Source organism: Dysidea avara, chromosome 2 (assembly GCF_963678975.1).
Source record: "Dysidea avara chromosome 2, odDysAvar1.4, whole genome shotgun sequence".
NCBI classification, from domain to species: domain Eukaryota; kingdom Metazoa; phylum Porifera; class Demospongiae; order Dictyoceratida; family Dysideidae; genus Dysidea; species Dysidea avara.
In genome coordinates this window covers 5,156,631-5,178,868 of record NC_089273.1, presented here as the reverse complement: position 1 = coordinate 5,178,868, position 22,238 = coordinate 5,156,631, and the positions used below count along the sequence as shown (strand labels likewise).

At 35.6% G+C, this 22,238-nt stretch overlaps 1 protein-coding gene across 1 annotated transcript in view; it reads left to right on the top strand.

Annotated features, from left to right (window-relative positions):
• Nucleotides 1-22,238, top strand: part of LOC136246372 (uncharacterized) — a 62,776-nt gene that overhangs the window by 28,932 nt on the left and 11,606 nt on the right. The window contains exons 8-27 of the mRNA XM_066037764.1: nt 182-321; nt 2,006-2,144; nt 2,469-2,635; nt 2,691-2,814; nt 3,422-3,694; nt 4,677-4,942; nt 5,895-6,150; nt 6,519-6,622; nt 6,676-6,786; nt 6,837-6,915; nt 8,544-8,654; nt 8,724-9,009; nt 9,603-9,660; nt 10,851-10,922; nt 17,790-17,919; nt 19,376-19,534; nt 19,584-19,644; nt 19,698-19,794; nt 20,905-20,957; nt 21,024-21,147. Coding sequence (XP_065893836.1) covers nt 182-321; nt 2,006-2,144; nt 2,469-2,635; nt 2,691-2,814; nt 3,422-3,694; nt 4,677-4,942; nt 5,895-6,150; nt 6,519-6,622; nt 6,676-6,786; nt 6,837-6,915; nt 8,544-8,654; nt 8,724-9,009; nt 9,603-9,660; nt 10,851-10,922; nt 17,790-17,919; nt 19,376-19,534; nt 19,584-19,644; nt 19,698-19,794; nt 20,905-20,957; nt 21,024-21,147 — 2,810 coding nt within the window. The remainder of the gene's footprint in view (nt 1-181; nt 322-2,005; nt 2,145-2,468; nt 2,636-2,690; nt 2,815-3,421; nt 3,695-4,676; nt 4,943-5,894; nt 6,151-6,518; nt 6,623-6,675; nt 6,787-6,836; nt 6,916-8,543; nt 8,655-8,723; nt 9,010-9,602; nt 9,661-10,850; nt 10,923-17,789; nt 17,920-19,375; nt 19,535-19,583; nt 19,645-19,697; nt 19,795-20,904; nt 20,958-21,023; nt 21,148-22,238) is intronic.

Here is a 22,238-nt window from a genome sequence, read left to right as displayed (position 1 = left end):
TGTTTTGTTGTAGCATGTATAAAAATATTTATCCATTTATGTTTCCCACTAACTTCAGAATAGAAAACAGTTTTACAAACTCCACAGTTATCCAAACTTTGAATATGTCTCTTCTTATTATGAAAGTTAAAATCATAATTTGCTGTATAACATTTTGTAATTATCACTATTGTATGAACAGCTCCTAGTGTAACTCCTATTGACTTCACATCAACTTCCACAACATCAGATAGCATTGTGTTTCAATGGACTCCTCTTACTGATCGTCAAGCAAATGGCATTGTTAGGTATTATGTTGTCACTTGTGATGGATCTATTGAGGTAAGCATTACTGTGTGCAATGTAAATTGTGACTGGATTTGCGAAAAGGTACCTTTTTCACACACAAAATTTGACCCATTTTTTGAAGTTTAAAGCTTCATAACTTTTTGATCATGGCATATAATTGCTTGAAATTTTCACTTAATGTAGCTACACTACCTGGCTACATTTTGATACTTAGAGAAAGGGGTAGTCAGTATAAGGAGACCAGTATTACATCATTTTGTTTGCTGGTATGTCAAATGTGTGGAAAAGGACCTTTTTGCAAATCCGGTCACAATTGGTGTGTTTTATAATTTATGGGGTAAAGACGATATTTACACCACATGTGTAGCAGTATTGTCTACATACTGGAATATGTAGATACACCTATTCAGTTGTAGTTGTTCAGATAATACATTTTCAGCATTACAGAATGGTGAACCGACAGAGAATATACATTAAGTAGTAATAATTTACAAGTGCTTTGATGTGGCTGAGATATTCACAGTAATTAAACCATATCATTTCAAAATGATGTGTACTGTTTTGCACAGTCTATTCAGTGGAAACGCTTTCCCCCCACCCCCCAACTTTCATTGTACAATGTTTGTAAGAAAAGATTGGCATACTCTAATAGAGCAGTCAACCTCTTTATAGTCAACTACTCTAATAGAACAGTCAATAAATGTAATTTTCTTTAAAAACTTTAAGTAGCTACTAATCAAAAAAATATAATGAAATCATCTAAAATCTTCTCTCTCAGAGTTTGTAAAATATATGGTGTCAAGCCCCTAGACATCCATGAATACCATTTATATATGTAAACTCCACTGTGTAGATTTTATTGTCAAGTAGTGATGCACCGCTACCGATACTAATATCAGTATCAGCCCTATTTTGGTGGTATCGGACTTGTATCGGTAAAGCTATAAATGCCCGATACCAACCGATACTTTAAATGACGTCATTTAATTACTTATCAAGATGGCGGTGTACATAGTGCATTGAACGGAGTTGAGCAAAAGCTGATATAAGCCATGAATTCCATAAAAGAATCCAGCTACTAGCATTATTAGCACAGTGGAAACTGAAGTAAGCCACAAAATAAGATTCATTAAAGCCATAAACTATTATTTTTGCGTAATTGATAGCCACAAAACCAGCAAAGTGCAGTTGATGGGATTAGCAAGTGAGTTTAGAAAGCTAAATCACTAGCTGTTTCTTGTGAGAGATGCCTGAGGGGCAAAGCATCGGTATCGGATCGGTATCGGCCATTTCTGGCCTCAAATGTATCGGCATCTGATCGGTAGTGAAAAAGTGGTATCGGTGCATCACTATTGTCAAGGTATCGCCTTCTTTGGCCTGCTCTAATGCTCTTGTTGCACAGGTCAAGATGTTATGTACCACCCACCCCCATGAGATAGCAACTAACTTAGCCAAGTATTTGGTCACTACTTTTACTAATCAATCATGGATGAGTGTGTCAAGTTACTTGAGGTAAAAGGGAGAAAGACTGCCGCTCATGTATGAAATCAATCTTGTGCCATTGCATGAATTCTGTGATATAGTGATTGGTCTGATTTGTTGTGAAAGCTATGTCACAACATTTTTATGTCATGTTACACCTGTATGAGTTTTAATTACATGGTACTTTTATTGTGATGATAGTTTGCTAGTTAATGCTTTGTGTGTATAACAATAGGTCAACATTACTGGTGATCAAACAACAGGAACAGTTACTGGTCTAACACCATTCACTCATTACTCCTGTACAATACATGCTGTCACTGTCAGTGATGGACCAATGAGTGATCCTGTTATAACAAGGACTGCTGAAGGAGGTGCTGTAATCATATTTTATACAGCACTGCATGATGATGAACACGAAAATTACAAACTTTAATTGACGTGCTTGCTTTCACAAGCAATTGCCTACTTTTTGAAAATTTTGAAAATTCTTTTTTTTTCAAGCATCATCATCCTCACAATTTATTATCATCTAGAAATGTTTATTATTAGATTATATGGCAATAAATATTTCATTTAGATCAAATATAATCTTGTAATGTAACAGGCTAGTCTTCACATGTCCAGTTAGCTAACTACAGTACCAGTCACATAAAAGTATAACTTGCAATTGTAAAGTTTAATAATTCCACCTGTAGTTCCCAGTCCACCAGTTATCAACACTGTCTCTGATAACATTACTAGTACTGTACGTGTGACATGGAATAGACCAACTGAACTCAATGGAGTACTAGCCTCTTATACTGTCAGCTATGACATTAATGGTGTCACTATGACAGTAATTGTTGAATATAACGGGGAAGAGGTAAGGATGTGTACTTTTCATGTATAGCAATATGATGTTTGTTATTGTATAACAGACACAATCTTATGATATTAGTGGACTAAGTGCCAATCAGAGAGTTGTTGTCACCATCTTTGCTACTACTGGAGGTGGTACTAGTGGACCCAGTAATTCAGTTAGTGGTAGATCTAAAGCAGTAGGTATGTAATTATAGTTTTCTCTGAAATTGGCACCCATCAAAATTTTTGTACACTGCAGTAATACTGCAGGAACCCAGTTATCTAATTCCCTGGGTACCACTTTGGTGTCCAGGTAGCTGAAAGTCCAAGATATGTGCAAAGTCACTTTAAAACAATGCATCTGAGAATTTTCAAATAATATTTTATGAATTTTTAAATACTGTCACTACTCTAATACAACAATAGCTTTGAGATCTCAGGCTATCCCAATTTTGTATATCTGGTGTTTGGAAAACTGATGTCCTACTGTAATCCTTTTCATATACAAGTCACCAAAATATTTTGATATTGTAGAGATCAAGTCATGTATTTTTAAAAAACCTCTGTGTGCAATATATACAACAATACACAAAATTAAGTAAATATAAAATCAATTCCCAAGTGTCTTGGGGATTAACATTTTGACTTTTATATTGCAGGATGTAACAAATGTAATTTTAAGAGGAAAATATAGCTAAATTACTTGTAAATTGTTTATTTCATCTGTAAACTTTTCTCCGTTTAATGTTTATGCTGTATGGTAGTCAGTACTTTTACGAATAAATGTCTATTATATACATTATTGTAGAGTTAACTGTTACAAGATCATTCAGATCAGTCACAATACTGGAAGGAGAGTCAGTCACTCTGTCATGTTCACCATCCATAACAGACCTCACTTTAACTTGGTTGCATAATGGAGAAAACATTGCTCCTGGAGACATTACATTTTCTCCACCAGTTCTCAACCAGAACTTGATAATAGAAAATGCTCTACCTACTCATAACGGAGTGTACACATGTATAGCCACAGCTGATGGACTAACAGCAGAACAAAATATTTCTGTAACAATTGTACCAGGTAAGATGCTGTTTAATTCTACTGTTAAGGTCACACACACACACACACACACACACACACACACACACACACACACACACACACACACACACACACACACACACACACACACACACACACACACACACACACACACACACACACACACACACACACACACACACACACACACACACACACACACACACACACACACACACACACACACACACACACACACACACACACACACACACACACACACACACACACACACACACACACACACACACACACACACACACACACACACACACACACACACACACACACACACACACACACACACACACACACACACACACACACACACACACACACACACACACACACACACACACACACACACACACACACACACACACACACACACACACACACACAATAGTATTGTGATCCATAAGTGTATGCAAACATTAAGTGTGAACAATTAAACACAATAAAGAGACATGTATATACCGCAATTCACTTTATTTTTGCACAAAGAAATTGTAATAATATTGAATGACTGTTTTATTATATTAGAGTATTTTTCATTCTTTTGAAAAATTTTCATTATCGAATCATTTTTTTCCTTATGAAAATTGTTTTTGGTAGATACTTACTCCTTTGTTGCCCATTACTTTTTCAGTTCATCATTTAACATTTCCTTCAATAACCAGTTGTATTGTTCACTGTTCTACTGTATTGGACTTTTTATGCATACTGAAGCTTTCTGACAGTGTATTGAAATACATACTAAATTGCAACTGTCTGTTTAATTAACATAATTTGAAAATGCAGCTGTGAATTCTATAATTTTGAGTTATGCTGGAATTATTCTCAGTGTTTTTTTAAGCCTATTATTTTCCAAATTGCACTTGCATAATATTATTGGTATTATACAGGCCTATACTGATAGACATGTACTGTAGCTTATTTTAACCTGATTATTATTATACAGTGTGTGAGAATGACTTCTCAGAAGGTTTGTTCTGGCCTAACAGCAGACAGGGTTCACTAGTCACTCAGCCATGCTCACAACTTCATCCCAGTTTTCGCTCTGGTATTAATGTTGGTAGACAATGCAGGAGTGATGGAAGTTGGTCATTAGTTGATCTAAGAAACTGCACCACATTCATTGGGTCCAAACCAGTTGTGGCAGTTTACTTTACTGTAACTATGAGCAGTATCACTAACATGATGACTTCAGGAAATATTTTTAATAATGTGAGTTACTGGTACTTTGTTTAAAATGTAATTGTTCTTAACAATAAGCATCATAGAGATCAGGTAATTCTGCTATTAGATTGTATGTTTTATCAGAACGTGAATATCAATTCAAGCACGGATTTAGAGAAGCACAGTGTTGAGGATAATGTTAAAGTTGGGTAAACTTCAAACGATTGCCTGGACATTCATTTTTTTTTTGTTTCCTCTACCTTTCATGCCTTTCTACCATTTTAGCCACTGTAGCAGAAAAAAGTACCACTTTTATAAAGTGTACTGGTGACATTTAAGAGAGTCAAAGTAATTATATTTTTACAGGAATACTATGGAAGGCAATCATAAGGACTTAGCCAAAACGTAAACAGTATTCTGTGAAATGAATTAACCAATTGCAATTTATGGAATGTTGTCAAATTTAACTAATCTTCTGCCTTAATTACAGCTGTATCAAATAATATGTAAGAGTTGCACATAGCTTAAATGTAAGCAGGTTGAACAGGTATACACCTAAAGATTCCACGGACTAACAGGTTATAAGTACCTATGCTACTGTTCATACAATTAACTAAGACAAGTACCTACAGCATGATACTACTCACTAAAAACCCTGCTACTCAATAAAAGGACAAATTCAATCATGACCTGACAACTAATGTAATTGGTTGGAAATTGTCCAGTGTCTGACTGTGATTTCTCACACTGAAGTGAAGAGATCTGCTATAAAACGGCTTTGATCTAACTATGATCACATGATTGTATGTATCTTGTTGTCCTTTACTGAAGATCTTCACTACAAGGTTCAAACTGTCCACTAATGAATTTATTAGACATACGTATGGTGCTAATTGTAGTGTTCCAATAGAGTGGATTTGTTTAATATGATTATTTGGTTTTACTTTATAAATAGAAACCCATATTACACATGTTAATATTGCACATACTCTGTTCACAGGTATTAGAAGTACTACAAGGTGATCTCAATTTGGATATCGATAATCTTGTGGAAAGATCGCAGAGTTATAACTCTAGCTCAGGGTTAATGTTTATGAGTTTTTTGTTGTCTTTCGACCTGAAAACTCAACCACCTTCTAATAGAGATATTTTGACAGATATTCAAAATTCACTTATAGTAAATGAAAGCAACATCTTACCTGTTGGTTTTAACCTAACAAATAAAGGATTTCAAGCATTGGCATTTCAATCAAGCTGTAAGTAATGGATGGTATTTAGTGTCATTGTTTGTTGTTGTATGCTCCAGTACATACATACCACGTATGTAGATTGAAAAGGTTCATTTTAGCCCTGAAAATACTTGAAGGATATGAAATTCATTTTTTTCAAATTTAGGTAGAAAATGGAATTGGAACTTATGCATCTAATGGAATATGTGTATAATAATAATGAACCTTAAACAACATAGAATAATGTAGTCAGATAACACAGCATGAATAAACCTTAACACTTATACTATATAAACCCATCATGCAGCCAGCATAGCTATGTGTTAATATACAGCACATCGGTTATTTTAAAATTTTCAGCAAATATTTTAGTCCATTAATTCTTTCTTATACAGTAAGTTGTTCATGTACTGTTGATGTCAACAATGATGATAGAAACGTGACAGTTTGTAGTGGACCTAGTATTGCTCCATGTTTGTGTGGCTCTAATAGTTGCACAGTAAGTTACAACCATATCAAGCTATGGTCTTCATTAGTCACTTTATTGTACAGTGTAATAGTCCAACATTTGTTGGTGATGGACGTGTTTGTGGACTAGACACAGATTATGATGGGTTTCCTGATATTGGTCTGAGTTGTGATGAACAACCTTCTTGTCAAGAAGTTTGTTATTATTGTTACATTTTAGTGTGTTGCTTAACTTTCTGCATTAGGATGTTTGTCCCGAAGTGTTTAGCATTGATAGTAATGGGGAACAAAGTGATGCATTTTGTAAAGAGACAGTTGATACAGGTAATGTATGATTGTGTATGCAATAATAAACACACAAATAGACACAATGTGTTAGCTATGTAGTACATGTTCATAGTATGTATAGGGACCCACTGAAGATGCTTATAAGCACTAGCATAATAGGAAGAATATTTCAGCCATACTACAAATCCTTGATGGTCAAAATACATATCACAGAAAAAGATCAATATACTCTAATAGAATGGTCAATGACTCTAATAGAACAATCAAGTAGCTGACTGTTCTATTAGAGTATATCAATCTTTTCTGTCACATGAATTTTGAAGAGCAAAGATGTGTTTCAGCCACTTGTTATTCATTAGCAAAACATGGGAAATGAGGCATAAAACGTGAGCATAATTGAGCATAATAGGTAAAAGTTTGAGCAGGTCCCTAAGTATGTATGTACACAGATATACAAAAAAAAAAAACTTCATGGAAAATTATGAATTTATGTAAGGGCTTTGTTACTGCAGTGCTAATTGATCACAATAATTATGGTGATAGATGTACTTGAATTTGACTGGCTGTTAAATTAATACAGCAGATTTCTTATTTTCATCTCAATAGGTCCTGGTTACTAGGGCGATACAAACCATGGAAACTACTTGCCTGAACCATGGGAATTTAAATGGATAGTAGAAGCCATTTAATATTATAGATAATATTAATGCAGTGTTTCTCTTTGTTTATCATGTTTCAAGATGTTGTGAATTACAATTTTGAGCTGCAGTCTAAATAGAGTTATCCAAACCCCTTGGGACCAGGGGTGGCCCATAAGTCTAAAAAGTCTGTATCTGAAAGTGTGTATAAAATTAATAGAAATACATAAGAATATATTTTTTTAAATTCTGTATTTTCATTTGCCCTAATAGAACTTTCACTGCTCTAATAGATTGGTCATTTCTGTAGCTCAGTTAACCGAGAACTGGATAAGCGAGATCCAGATAACTGAGGTTCCACTGTTAGTGCAGCGGTTAAGCCTCAAAAATAAAGAGGAACGTTCACTTTGTGATAAAAGCATGGAATTTGGTAGAGATGTAGAGTAAGGCATTCTGAATCATTGCAGGATGGGTATCACCCAAATATAATTTAATTTAGTGGATTATTATACAATAAAAATAAACCATTAAATACCATTGATAGGGCAGTATCATTTCAAAAATGATAGATCAGTACGCACGTACATTAATTTACATAAATTGTTTGCTACAATGGATGCAGTTTATGAAGTGATATATCATACTTGTATATGGGGACCTGGGACAAGCATTGAATTTACTTAACAAGAAGTTATGTTTCTTCCTGAATAGAATGGGGATGAAAACTGTCTGAAAATGGATTACTTCTTATGTTTTGTTGCAACTTCCACTATGTAGATTTGTTTAACCTTGAGCACAATGTACTACATTGTACATTGTTAGTACTGTAGAATCTACAGCAGTGCAGGATTTCTTAATTTCATATAACTACACCTGTTACAAAATCTATAATATAATACATAAATAATATGGAGTACTTTCAACTCAACTTTAAGACAAAGTATAGGTGACTATATTTTGATGTTTTAATTCATTTATTTTATAAATGTGCAGGACTTGTTTTTTAATGAGTACTTCATACTATAGAATTTGTTGGATGTGAACCCGAGCAAGATAGAACATGGAATATAACATGGCCAGCAACTGGTGTGGGTGAAGACGCCACTCAAAAATGTCCTGGAGGCAGTGAAGTAGCAGGTACATATAGAATGAAGAATTAGTAGTTTTAGCGCATTTCTATAATGTGCATTTCCGCTGTTCATGTAGGTCTAGCAAGCAGAAGATGCATTAGTGCTGATCAGTGGGCATCCCCTAATGTATCACAATGTCAAACAATAGAACAAATCAGTCTTATGATGAGAGCTGAAGAACTAAGCAATCTTGTCAATAGCACATTTGCTGCTGATGATAGAGACATGACTGTGATGTTTATGCCTGAATTAATAGTGGAGATTGCAAGTGAACTGGATGAGATTACAAATACTTCAGAATCACAAAGACTACTTCCAAATGATATTTCTTCTTCAGCCATTACTTTGGATATCATTATAACGTACGTTATAACTTTAAGTACAGTAGTGTATGGATATAGCTGTAAATATCTCTGTACTTACTTGCAATCAGTAAGGCAGCATAGCCAAGTGGTTAGGGAATCCACATGGCAATCGAAAGGCTCCAGGTTCAATTCCCAGCTGGGCGGGCCACTTTGGTGTTGTTGTTGTTTCCTTGAGCAAGAAACTTTAATCACATTGCTCCAGTCTAGCCAGCTGCTAAAACGGGGACCTGGTGGCCTGGTGCCAACTGAGGAAGCAGCCCACCCAGCTGTAACATCAATGGGTACCTGGTGTAAATTGGGGAAGCAAATGCTCAACCGTTCATGTCTCATATAGCAGTTGAAGGTCCAGGTGGGACTTTGGGTGCCCACACCTTCAACTGTGAGACATGGTGCAGCCTCCTGTGGGTTACTATACCTGCCACAGGAGGGAATACCTATACCGACTCATAGCATTTGAGTAGCGCACAGGTGCCCTAGTGCTGGCCACTGGGTAGCATGACCTCTAAACGGCAGCTGAAGGTTTTTTTGTTTTTTTTTCTTTACTTGCAATCAGTATACAGTTCAACAGTATGCTTTTTATTTACTTACAGGATAACTGAAACAACCAGTGATGAAGATGGACAAGCAATGACTATACAAATAACTGAGGTAGAGTCTGTAACTGATTTAAGGGTTTACAATAAGTTATTGTGCTGACAAAGTACCTATTAGGGACCCGTCGATTTCGCCAGCAAAATGTTTGGCATAATGGTTGGGTAAAAGCAATGAGCAAAATGCTGGCATAATAGGTGCATTTTTTGTGAAGTGGACTTAAAAATTGCACAAAAGATCGTGATACTCTAATAGAACAGTCATACATGCTAAAATATCGACAATGCATAGCTAATTGTTACAGGAACAACAAGTGACAATCGAGATACCCTAATAAAACAGTCACAAGTGTTAAGCAATATTAGCTGGCTTCTTGCTTTGCATGTTAGAAGTAATTTCTGATCGAGATACTCTAATAGAACAGTCACTTTAAAGCGAAACTGTAGCTTTGCACTTGGAAATATTCAATTAACAAAGATCAGTGCTGAGCAAAATTTATAATTCTTGAGCAAAATATGGAGCATAATAGGTGAAAAATAAAAGAATTGCTGGAAAGAAAAATAGGTAGAAAAAAAGGAAAATAGACTGGTCCCTAGTACCTATGCTATTTAAGACAATTCCAGTCAAAGATTAACTACACGCCTGACTTACTTGTAGGTAGACAAGCCTTCATCAGTAAGTGATGCTCTAAATAGATATGCTGTTGAGCTGTACTGTAGTGTCACAGAGCTCTTGTAACTTTTCTACTCTAGATAATTTAAGCACTTGCGTAACTATCAAACACTTATTGTAAGATCTAGCTGCCAACTGTAGAAAATTATGATGCAAATTCTTGTCTCTCTATAACGTCACAATTGTAACTAGCAAAGCATGAATAGTAAAACAAAATTATATTGTTATAACCTTTTTAATGTACTTGGTGGTTTTGTAATTGCTGTAACTTTGTAACCAACCACAGAAGACTTTAAGGGTGCAAAACTGGTATATATATAGGCCTCAGGAGCTGTTACCAGTAAACATTTTGCTAATAAATTTCTGACAGGTTTATTAACCATTCTACTGGGGGATCTCAATCTTCCATTACAGGGGTTCTTTGGCAGGATACTTTAGATAGACTAGTGCTCATTCCAAAGTACTAAAGTGTACTTTTAACTCTTCCATAATTCACACATTGCATATAACATAATTATAGCTGTTGAGGTGTTGTACACTGCAATTATTATATCTCATTGTGTGTATTATGTCAGAGTGTTGTTGGTACACTGGATAACTTGTTAGATGAGAGGAACGAAGTGTCATTCGAAGACATGACCAATGAGGTTTGTGTTACATATAGTACTTTTTGAAATACACTGCAGTACATCAATGTTAACAAAACTGTATACTGTAGCTGTCCATTTAACTCAACTTCTGATACACGTATATAGTGGGAACATCATGGTTGTATTCAAATGTCAATGCATATGTGCACATACATTAGTATGTAAATATATACACAATAAAATGAAGAGTAGGGATCTATGCAATGAAAAGTAGTGAAAAAAGAGATGAATGATGGTATTACAGCATAGCTTGGTGGGAAGTCCCCACTTCAGCATTGAACAAAATAATTGTTATAGGTAATGTGTCAACGTAGGAACTTTCCCACTGAGCTATTCTGTAATACTATAATTCATCTCTTGTTTCACCACGTTTTATTGCATACATGTAGATCCCTATTTCATTTTTAAATTAACATTTTTTTAAATAACTTACAGTGTATTTTTTGTTTTATTACAGCTAGCTATAGTGTAACTTGTGATTGTTCTATTAGAATATCATATATTAGAGTGACTGTTGTATTAGAACATCTCGAGTCAGCCAAGGGATGTACAGCTAGCTAGACCAATAAGGACTGAGGTCATCTTGTTTACTGTTAAGTAAATAGCTAGACTGTTAAGAGATATGGTCTCCATACTCTATTGTTATTATTCCACCTAGATCTTTATTTGATGGGTGTGGTCACAAAGCTATCGCAAACAGGATCACAATCGCCAAAGTTTCAGATATCTAACTAGCATACCTCTTACAGTGGTGCCAGGATTAAAATGCTTCTGAAATCCAGCTCTGAAATGATTCTGTGGTGTCAAAATATTATGCTGCTGAAAGAAAGTGTTGCTATGGAAAATTAACGCCTCAATATGGTTTTGTTGGATGAAGAAGACAAGCAGCCTGATTGAAGATAAAAGAAGAGACAAGGAACAGAGGACCTAGACTTATCAGAACCCAAAAGGCACATCCCACTGTTGAGTTTGTTATTGCAAAATGTGGCCGTGAGCTGGTTTGTTTAGCCTCTAGCCTTGTGACTGTAGTCAGTCAGTCAAGGAATGAAACTAAAATTCTCGTCTTGGCAGTCATTTTTAAATTCTATATCTGGCCACTTGTAAGTGTTTTGTTATGCTGTATTATACACTACGTATATGGCTATTCCATAAAAGTGATTTTTGTCATGTAAGATGTCTCTAGGATGACTTTTTCAAAAGCAGAATTTTGGGTGAAGAGCAAAATTTGTGGGGCAATCCTTACGTAAATAGTACCACCGTACCGTATGATAATGGCCCTTCCAAATATCTAAGTTTGATTACCCATACTGTAACTTTCCATTGATAATCGTATTCACCTACATAAATAGCCTTCAAGTGAGAACTTTAGTATATGTAAGCACTAATTCAATGAGGGAAATACCATAACTGGCAGTGAACAGAGCTGCATGTGTCACTGTCTAAAACAGTTATTGCAATAATCATCAGGTCTCTAAAATAGTGCAGGTACTCAGATTTGTACAATAACCTATATTTTAGTCAGCCTCAATATGCCCATGATACACAGGTTTCACTGTACATGTACATAAACACTGCACCACACCAAATAAAGTATTACTGTTTTTTTTATTGAGAAAGTAATATCTATACCAGTCACAAAGATTAAAGGCTTACATATAGTACAGTCATGTATACATTTTTACATTATACTTGTCAGCAGGTTTTACTGTAGAATTATTGTTTCAGTAGGACACAACTGTATACATTTAGAAAGAGCCTTAGCCTTTTTGAAGTTTCGCAGTACTGGCTTTAATTTGTATAAGTAACCACACACATAATAGAGTGTAATTTTGACTGTTACAAGTACGTACAATTGTTCCCTATTTGCATGAAAATATGTGTGATTGCCTCCTAATCACATACATAACCACCCCTAAAACAATACAATGAACTAACAATTTTGATCTTCCAAAGCTGTTGCATAACACAATCAAATTTTCAAGTGGATTCATTAAAGGCATACAATCCAGCAATGCTTTGTAACAACATTTCTACACATTGGTATCTGTATAGTAGTTGGACATCAAAACACAGTGTTGATGTATACACCTAAAGCCTGAGGGCCACAAGGTTCTATGGATTTGGTAACCCGAAAGGTCCTGTATTGTGGCGCACGAGCAAAGCAAGGGTGCTACTACAGGGTCTGAGGATTTCTAAATTCCGTGGAACCCTGTCTTTTGAAGTCTAACTAAATTAGACCACAGCTCATTGTTATATCTTCACTGCTGCTTGTTGTACCTTCACAGCTTCTTGTGACATGAGAAATGTAGCGTTCAATGTAGAAACAAGCTCAACAGTGGGAGGTGTATAATACACCTCAATGTAACTTGTAATGGCACTTGCTATTCAATTAAATTCCCATGCATTGCCAATGTTACAGGTGCATAATTGCTTTGTTTTCTAGTGCCCCAGAGACAAGGATCTATTGAGACATAAACAAGGGATCTACAGGATTTAGATACCTGTTAGTAGTCAATGAAATTTGAGTATTTCATTTTTCTGTGGTCTAATAGCTTTTATAACTGGAATTCAGTAAGCATGTGTCACACATAGCAAAATGTTTGCAATGGATATCAATTAAGATACCTACTCACAGGTATCTATTGGATTAAAACTTCAAAGCATACTATATATATATATATATATATATATATATATATATATATATATATATATTATGCGTACTAGTGATGAAACAATGCCCCTTTTTCACTACCAATATATTTGAGGTTGGAAATGGCAAATACCGATCCAATACCGATACTCTGCCCCACAAGCATTTCTCAGAAACAACTAGTAATTTGAATAATAGTTAGTAAACCAGCTTGCTAAACACATTTGCTGATCTCATCAACTGGGCAGTTTGCTGGATTTTATGGCCATCAATTACGTATGCAAAGATAATAGTTTATATCTTCAGCGAATCTTATTTCATGGCCTACTGCCATTTCCACTGCGCTAATAATGCTAGTAACTGGCTTCTTTCAAAGAATTCATGGCTTATCAGTTCTTGCTCAACTCCAATTGATGCACTACGTAAGCCACCATCTTGAATAGCATCATTAAAAGTATCGGTTGGTATTGGGTATTTATAGCTTTACTGATACAAGTTCAATACAGCTAAAAAAGGGCTGATATATTGGTGCATCACTCTGTACGTAGTGTAAGTGTACTTACTATTGAGCAGTGCTAGAAATAACGGTCGACCATCGGCCATTTTCCGAGCAAATTATGATTTTGACCGTCCTTTTGATGTTATATTCAGCCATATGGCCAGCCAAAGTGTAACAGTATTATTAATCATTTTAGTCTGTTGAAACCTGAATTAATAACTCACGCGAAAGTAATAAACAAGGCAATTAAATAATTATAGGTTGTCTACAGGCAACAACTCCTTTACAGCAGCTGGTCTCGTCCTGTTTGTGAACCTTGTCGCTCGCCTACCCTATCACATTCTGGGAGGTAGCGCTTATCGATTAGAGACATTAAGCGCCTATTAGACCGTGACCATGTGGTTTTCACGTGATTCGCCATGCGATGGCTGATTCTGACGATTCTACCGATTCAGTGAGTATTGTGTCAACATCTTCCACTACGAGGAAATGACCTCGTAGTTGTTCGGACTCTGTGACAACAACTGAGCCAAAGAAACGTAGCGTCAGTTATTCAAAATATGTCAAATGGCGAAGTGAGCTAGACAAAAGAGTGCCAAACCCTCTCTTGGCTGGATTTCAATTTGATAGAAAAGGAAGGAAAGAGGACAGTCAATAGATTGAAGTGCAAGGTATGCTTAAAATACAAGTCTAGAATCGAATCCGTGCGAAACTACAGTGAGAAATAGATAGTTGGTGCGGACTCTGTTAGGACCAGCAACATGAGAGATCACGCACGTAGCAATCAACATCAGTATGCTATGTCACTTCATTGAAAAGAATCCGGATCAACTGCTAAAGCCAGTGAGCCTTCAAGCAGGAATGTTTGTACAATGTTGGAAAAGTTATCAGAAGGTAATAAGGACCACCTGAAAAAGAAGTTTGATATAGCATATTTTGTTACCAACCACAAGCTTGCTTTTAACAAATACACAGCCATTTGTAACTTAGAATCTCACCATGGAGTCAACATCGGTACTTCATATGTAAACGAAAATGCAGGAAAGACCTTCTGTAAGTTTATTGCTGAAACAAGAATGGCCGAATTGTGCAAGACTGTGACAAACACCAAGTTCTTCTCGATTCTAATGGATGGAACAACGAATGTAGACAAAATTGATGATGACTGTTTCTTGTTCAGAGGTGTGATGTTGATGGAACAGATGAGAAGATGTACTCTAGAATGGAGTATTTTACAGTTTCCAGACCAAAGAGTGGCAATGCTAAAGGCCTATTCGAATGTTTGCAAAATGCGCTACCGGAATTTGGTGTTGCTGCCTTGAATGTAGAGAACTGCAAAATGTTAGTTGGGATTGGGACAGATGGCACATCTGTAAATATTGCTGCAGCTGGACTGAAAGGAATGGTTGAAGAAGAGCTGCAGTGGGTGTTCTGGATGTGGTGCCTAGCGCATAGACAAGAATTGACACTGAAGGATGCTTTGAAGGGGACTGTATTTGATCTCATCGATGAAATGCTTGTTCGCCTATACTACGTTTACGAGAAGTCTCCAAAAAAATGCCGTGAGTTGAAGAAAGTTGTTGCTGATTTGCAGCAGTGTGTTGAATTTGATGATGCTGGTGTGAGACCTTTACGTGCAAGTGGCTCAAGGTGGGTGTCCCATAAAGTGAATGCGGTGAAACGTATTCTATCAAAGTTTGGAGCATACACTAACCACCTTACTGCATTGTCAAGGGACAGTTCTGTCCAAGCCGTGGATCGTGCTAAACTTCAGGGATACCTGAGGAAATGGATTGATGCAAAATATTTGCTAGGGTGTGCCTTTTTTGTTGATTTGCTGTCTCCCTGTGCAATATTTTCTAAAGTAATGCAAGAAGATGACCTAGATGTTCTGGGTGCATTTAGTAGTTTGATTCTTACTGCCAAGGAAGTGAACAAGCTCAGCTCCAAGCCACTGGAGCAATGGAAAACAAATTGTACAACCTTAACAAAGTTGAGTGATGATGGCAGCTACCAGTGTCAAGAGTTGAGAAATCTTTTGCAAGCAAAATCGTTTTACGAATCCAAACATGAAGAATTTTGCACAGCTGTAACCGCCTGTATAAAGGGAAGGTTAGCGTGGTCTGATCTCAGGGTCATAAGGGATGTTATCTCCGTACTAGCTACCCATGTTTGGCAGTGGTCATTAGATGAGGAGGATGGTGAAAGTGATGAGAATACAGAGAGGATGGACCCGTTGGCACCAATAGAGAGACTAGGGCAAAGGTTCAAAGTTCCCTTGGAATCAGCTGGAGTAGATATCAGTAAGCTACGGGATGAATTTTATGACATGTTGCTGTACGCCACACAATTCATATCATTGGCTACCCTAGATTATTGGGCTGTGTGGTGGAGATTGTTCCACTCACCAAATTCTTCAAGTTGGCTCAATGTGTTAGCCCTTGGCCGATTGTTGTTCTCGTTGCCTGTCTCCAATGGGAAACTTGAAAGAATCTTTTCTGTGCTTAAGCTGCTAAAAGTTGATAGACGATCATCAATTGGAAACGGGACCTTGAAAGATCTGCTAATGATTAATACGGATGGCGCATCCATGGATAACTTTAATCCAGACCCATCTATTGATTTGTGGTGGAGAGCCAAAACAAGACGGCCAGACCAAACGAAAAGAAAAAAGTACAACACACGGGCTGCTGCAGGTCAAAGTGAATTAGATAGTGATAGTAGCAACTCAGAAGACAATATTTTGTTGGACGACTGGGACAACTGGTTGGGTTCCAGCTAATTTGTGCTTGACTTTATGTTTTACTTTGACTTTCGGTTGTACTTGACTTTATGTTGTACTTTGACTTTTCGGTTGTACTTGACTTTATGTTGTACTTTGACTTTATCTGTTGTACTAGTCATCTGACATAATGCTCAATCTTTATATTATTTAGACATTTTCATATTATTTACAGAAATTACCATAAACATTGTTATAATTTATATACATGCGTTCATTGTATGTATACAAACTTAAAGAGTATTCATTAGTTATTTCAGTACTGTGCTCCTTCCCCCTACACTGTAGCTTCTCCATGTTGATCATCTAATCTGTATGTGAATAAATTTTATATAGGAATTTCAATTATAGGGATAGATAGACCGATATGCATGCTCAACTAGTATGTACTTCAGTAACCTTATGTAAATTAGTAACCTTACTACACAGCTATAAAAAATCTTATATTGTACACTAATACTACAGTGGTAGTATAAATAAGTTTAAAAAATTCAACCTCAGAGCACCTAAATTTCAAAAATTTCCTGGGGGAGCATGCCCCTCATACCCCTCTAGAAAGCGAAGCTTCACACACTGAAGTGAATCTTATCAACTAATTATATACAAGTATTTACATTACAGCAACTAAAATGACCTAGCATAATTGTCAATGGCCAACCAAAATCCATTTTGCTAGGACATATGACCAGCCAAATCCAAATTCTTATTTCTAGCACTGTTGAGGTGCCCTGAATTTCAAGGTAATTTTATTTACTTAGGGAGCATGATTAATGATCTGCTTTAGACAGTTCTTTTCACTTTAAAGTATTCACATCAGTAGGTTTTCACAGTAAATACGTACATAATATTATTGTGTTTATCTATGTAGCTTATATAGAAGCATTGAGTATAACAGCATTAAAGCATTACTGTTTATTATGTTACTCAAAGGAAGATAACACTACATCCACCAGTGAGCTATTACAAATGACCACTGAGAGGGTTGGCATATTATTCAGTACTACATTAAACACTAGTGGAAATGAATCTGTACAAGCAAGTTTAGTCAGAACCAATATTGGTAAGCTGACCTGTGAATGTGAGTATTAATCAGAGACCAATATTTGTAATATTTCTATATTTAACCTAATTTGTTGTACAGGTTTACAGTAAGTTTTGATAATTGTTGTTATTATAAGCAAATTCTTTACACAAAGTTTGAAAAAGTAACTAACTTTAGCATACTAAGGAGAAGGGATAGTAAATGTTAATCATGACTATAGTTTAATCTATACACTCAACACTGTTCTGCTATATAATTTTATCTAAGAAAAACGGTCTTGTTTATACCCTTTCCATTTCTATAAGGTAGACAGTTCTTAACTTTTCAAGTCTTTAATGAATCTGCAGTGCATTAATTTTATCACATTACTATTCTTAATAACAGTTCTAGCCTTACCAAATTTTTATATTGCTGTTTTACACACATGGCAAGCTACTGCATGATTTGTTAGTCATGTTAACTGAAATACCATAAAACTGGCTTCAGCAGACTGGTTACATTTATGCATATGTCTCTAAAAATTTGCATGACATAAACTGTGTAAGTTCTGTGATTCTATGCTGATCCTGTATACATGTACAGAAATGATGTTTATAGTTCCCCATATCTTCTTTCGAAGCTTACGTTACAAGTGTTAAAGCAATAATAATGATTGATTTTGATGTTATGCATGCAGCATGATTACTTCAGCCTAAATCAACTTTGGTAGTCAGAAAAGGTATCTCACCAGACCCCAGCCAATTATGCCAACATTATTTAAAGCATCATAGATAACCAAAAGCAACAAGCACAATCCCAGCATAATAGCAACATTTTTTATTAAAATATGCAATGCATGCACCAGAAATAAAGCAAAATTATTATAATAATTGCAATTATATGATTACTGCTATAACATATAATATTACCAAATGAGCTGTTTCTTGCTAGAATATTTGGATACATATACATGAAATTAACAAGGAAAAACATCCTAACCACCTGGCAGACTCCTGTAAGCGTTCAAGTGTTAATTGAATGGCTGTAGGTTTGACGCTGCCTAGTGGATTTTTCTCCTCTACCTACCTTTTCAAACACACTTTCTGTAACAACTTTAAACAACTTGTATGACCAGGTTTCCAACAGACTTTAAGCACTTGTGCTGTAAAGCCTTAATAAATAAATAAATAAATAAATAAAAATATTCACATTAAACAGAAATAAGATCGAGACATTCTAATAGAGCAGTTACTTACTCTAATACAGCAGTCAGGAAATACTGATATACTATAATAAAACAGTCAGCTCTCAAAATCTTGATATTGAAAGTATAAGTCTGAGCAGAATGAGCTTGATCTTTTTGCACTGCTCAAAAACATAATAAGTAAAATTTGAGCGTAATATACCAGCGCTTACCATATCTCAGGTTAAAGATCAACAGTGTAATAAATCCTATAAAATTATACTATAAACATGATGTGTTTTGTCATTGTAGTCATTGAGGTTCAGATTCTTACTGAAGAAGTTTTGATGAACATTGATAGTGTGGTCTTTCCTTCAACCCTTAACACCTCCAGCAATGACATGTTTGATAAAATGGCACCCATGATTAGAATACCAGCTTCTATACTCATCAACCAAATTACAGAGCAAGGTTATACAATTAGAATAAACTCATGTTCAATAATAATAATTTATTACAGGAAGGAGAGTTGCTGTGGTTAATGGTATCACAAGAAATGTTTATCTACCAACTGATCCTGGGTATAGACTTAATCTCAATATAACTTGGTCAATATTTTCTATTATTTCTTTAGGACAAGGATTGAAAGTCTAATCTTGTCTAGTCAGATATCTACAGAGAGAGTAAACCTGGGTGGTGACACTGTTTCTTTATCTTTCAACATTCCATTGGTATGCATATCTGTTGATGTATTTATATTTATACAGCACAATGGCTGATCTAAGGTGGTTGTTGAAGTTAATATTAAAATGTAATGATAAGAAATAAGAGAATTTACATTGGATTTATCAATCACAGTAAATCCAATACTTTAAACTGTATATAAACTAAATAGGGCTCAGATGAATCGATGAACATTCGGATTATTATTCATTTGCATTGTATTCAAATAATAAAATCAACCAGAGATTAATCGCACATGATCACTTATACGATGACACATGATTGACTGTCAGCAATTAGTATTGCAAGATATGCATGTGATGTTAACCAAAGGAAAGGGGCGGTGGTGATAAATCGAAGAATAGAAATATATATGCATTAGGTAGCCACCAATTGGTAAAGATGTACCAATGCCATGATGGATCACCATAAGTGCAAGACTTTATCGCCATGATAATCCATTCTCAAAGGGAAGTAGGCCATGTTTTCCTCTCAGTAATATATTCATGGAAGCCACAAACCTGTTTGTGGTTATTTATATAAGCTTCTTGGTAGTGGCCGCCTTAATTACTGGAATGCATTCATACCTTACAGGGTGTATGCTGATATATTCGAATACTCAAATAACAGCTAAGCAAATAATTGAATACAGAAAACTAAATGAGCCTTACAGCAGTAACTACTATGCTTTGACTTTGATTGCTCTATTAGCATAGTTACTTGACTGTTCTATTAGAGTATGTTAATCCTTTTACTGCAGCGGGAAAAGGTAAAGTGTTGCTGAGGGTTTAGTAGCTGTAATAGATGTTAGTTAAATGTAAATGCATACATACATGCTTCTAAGATACAGTGGTAGCTATAATGTAGTTTTTGAAATGATAAATTGTCAATACAGCAGCTAGTTATAGAGTACCGCTGAGTAAATTTAAAAGAGTGGGTTTCTGTTGAAATGACAGAAACCCACCTAGATCCGTAGCATATATTTGTATTAGCTGTTGGTAAGTATATTTCCTATTATCAATATGACGAAACAACAACAGCATTACAGTTAATATAATTAAGTGTTGTGTATAGTTGAAGTTGTGCTGTATTACTGAGGTACGATCACTTATCTATAGGCTGAAAATCAATCAAATTTTAACATACGTTGTGCCTTCTTTGATTTTTCAAGGTAAGTACATACATACATACAGGTGATATTTGTGCATGCATAATGATGTTCTTGATGTTGCTATAGTGGACAACGTGGTCAGTTCTCTGAAGATGGTATTCAACAGATAGGAAGCAATGATAGTTTTGCTCAATGTACTTCCTCTCATTTGACTAGTTTTTGCATTCTGGTAGATACAACAGGAGAAAGTGTATGTACAACAGCTGTTGTTATGTATACAAGTACACAGAAAAATTTGGAATTTTCAACTAGAGTAGGGACCATAACACATTGATAAAAAGTACTGAAGCAAGCTGGAGTAGTGCACGATATTAAATCACAGTAAAACAGTAAGAAATGTTATATCCCTACTGCGTATTTCCATTATGGTAATGTACCTGTATCTTGAGTACAGTAGGGATATAACACTTCTTACATTATTGTTTTACTATGATTTAATATTGTGCACTACTCCAACTTGTTTCAGTACTTTTTATCCATGTGCTATGGTCCCAACTCTAGTTGAAAATTCCAATTTTTGTGTATTTGTTTGTTTACTTTTTTGTAAATAATTATTGTAACTGGTGAACCCACACAAACCGCATCAAAGAAAGAAATGGTGCCCCGTGTTCCAGTTATCAATTATCATCTGAAAAGTGGAGTATCCATTATGCTTCGTTGTCAACTATGTTCAACCCATTACAAAGGATTACGAATCAATAATTGTTCAAAATGCATCTCTGCATTCAAAGTAGCCACTATGAAAAATATGGATGATTTCCATTATGAAGGGAAGCCATCACATGCTACTGCCAAATCAATATTTTTTGCTGTCAGCAAAGATGAATGGGACACAAAGGAGGACACTGGTAAGTCCATGAAGAATGCGTTGTATGCACTGCAGTATGCAAAAAGGCAAGCATCTGGCTGAAGTGACACTGAAAAGTGAAAAAATCAAGCCTGTAGCCTTAGCTGTTATTGAGTTATGCTTGTCTGAAGGTATTAGTCACTCAGTCAGGTAATCAGTCAGTAGAAAATTCCATTAAATATTTTTAAATTTCGTAGCAACTTGTTGAAAGCATTTCGAGTCGATGTTAAGGCTTGTTGGGGCTTCATTTTGCCTAACAAATACTGCCTCAATGTCATCTGGGAAAATTAAGCGAGGCTGTTTTTGGGTGATTTTTTTTCATGGGCCATGCCTACACCATTTTGGTCCCTACTATACAGTACTATTGTACTGTATGATAAATTTTCGCTCATAGTATATGAGCTTTGGACCTGGTCTGAAACATGAAAACAGTT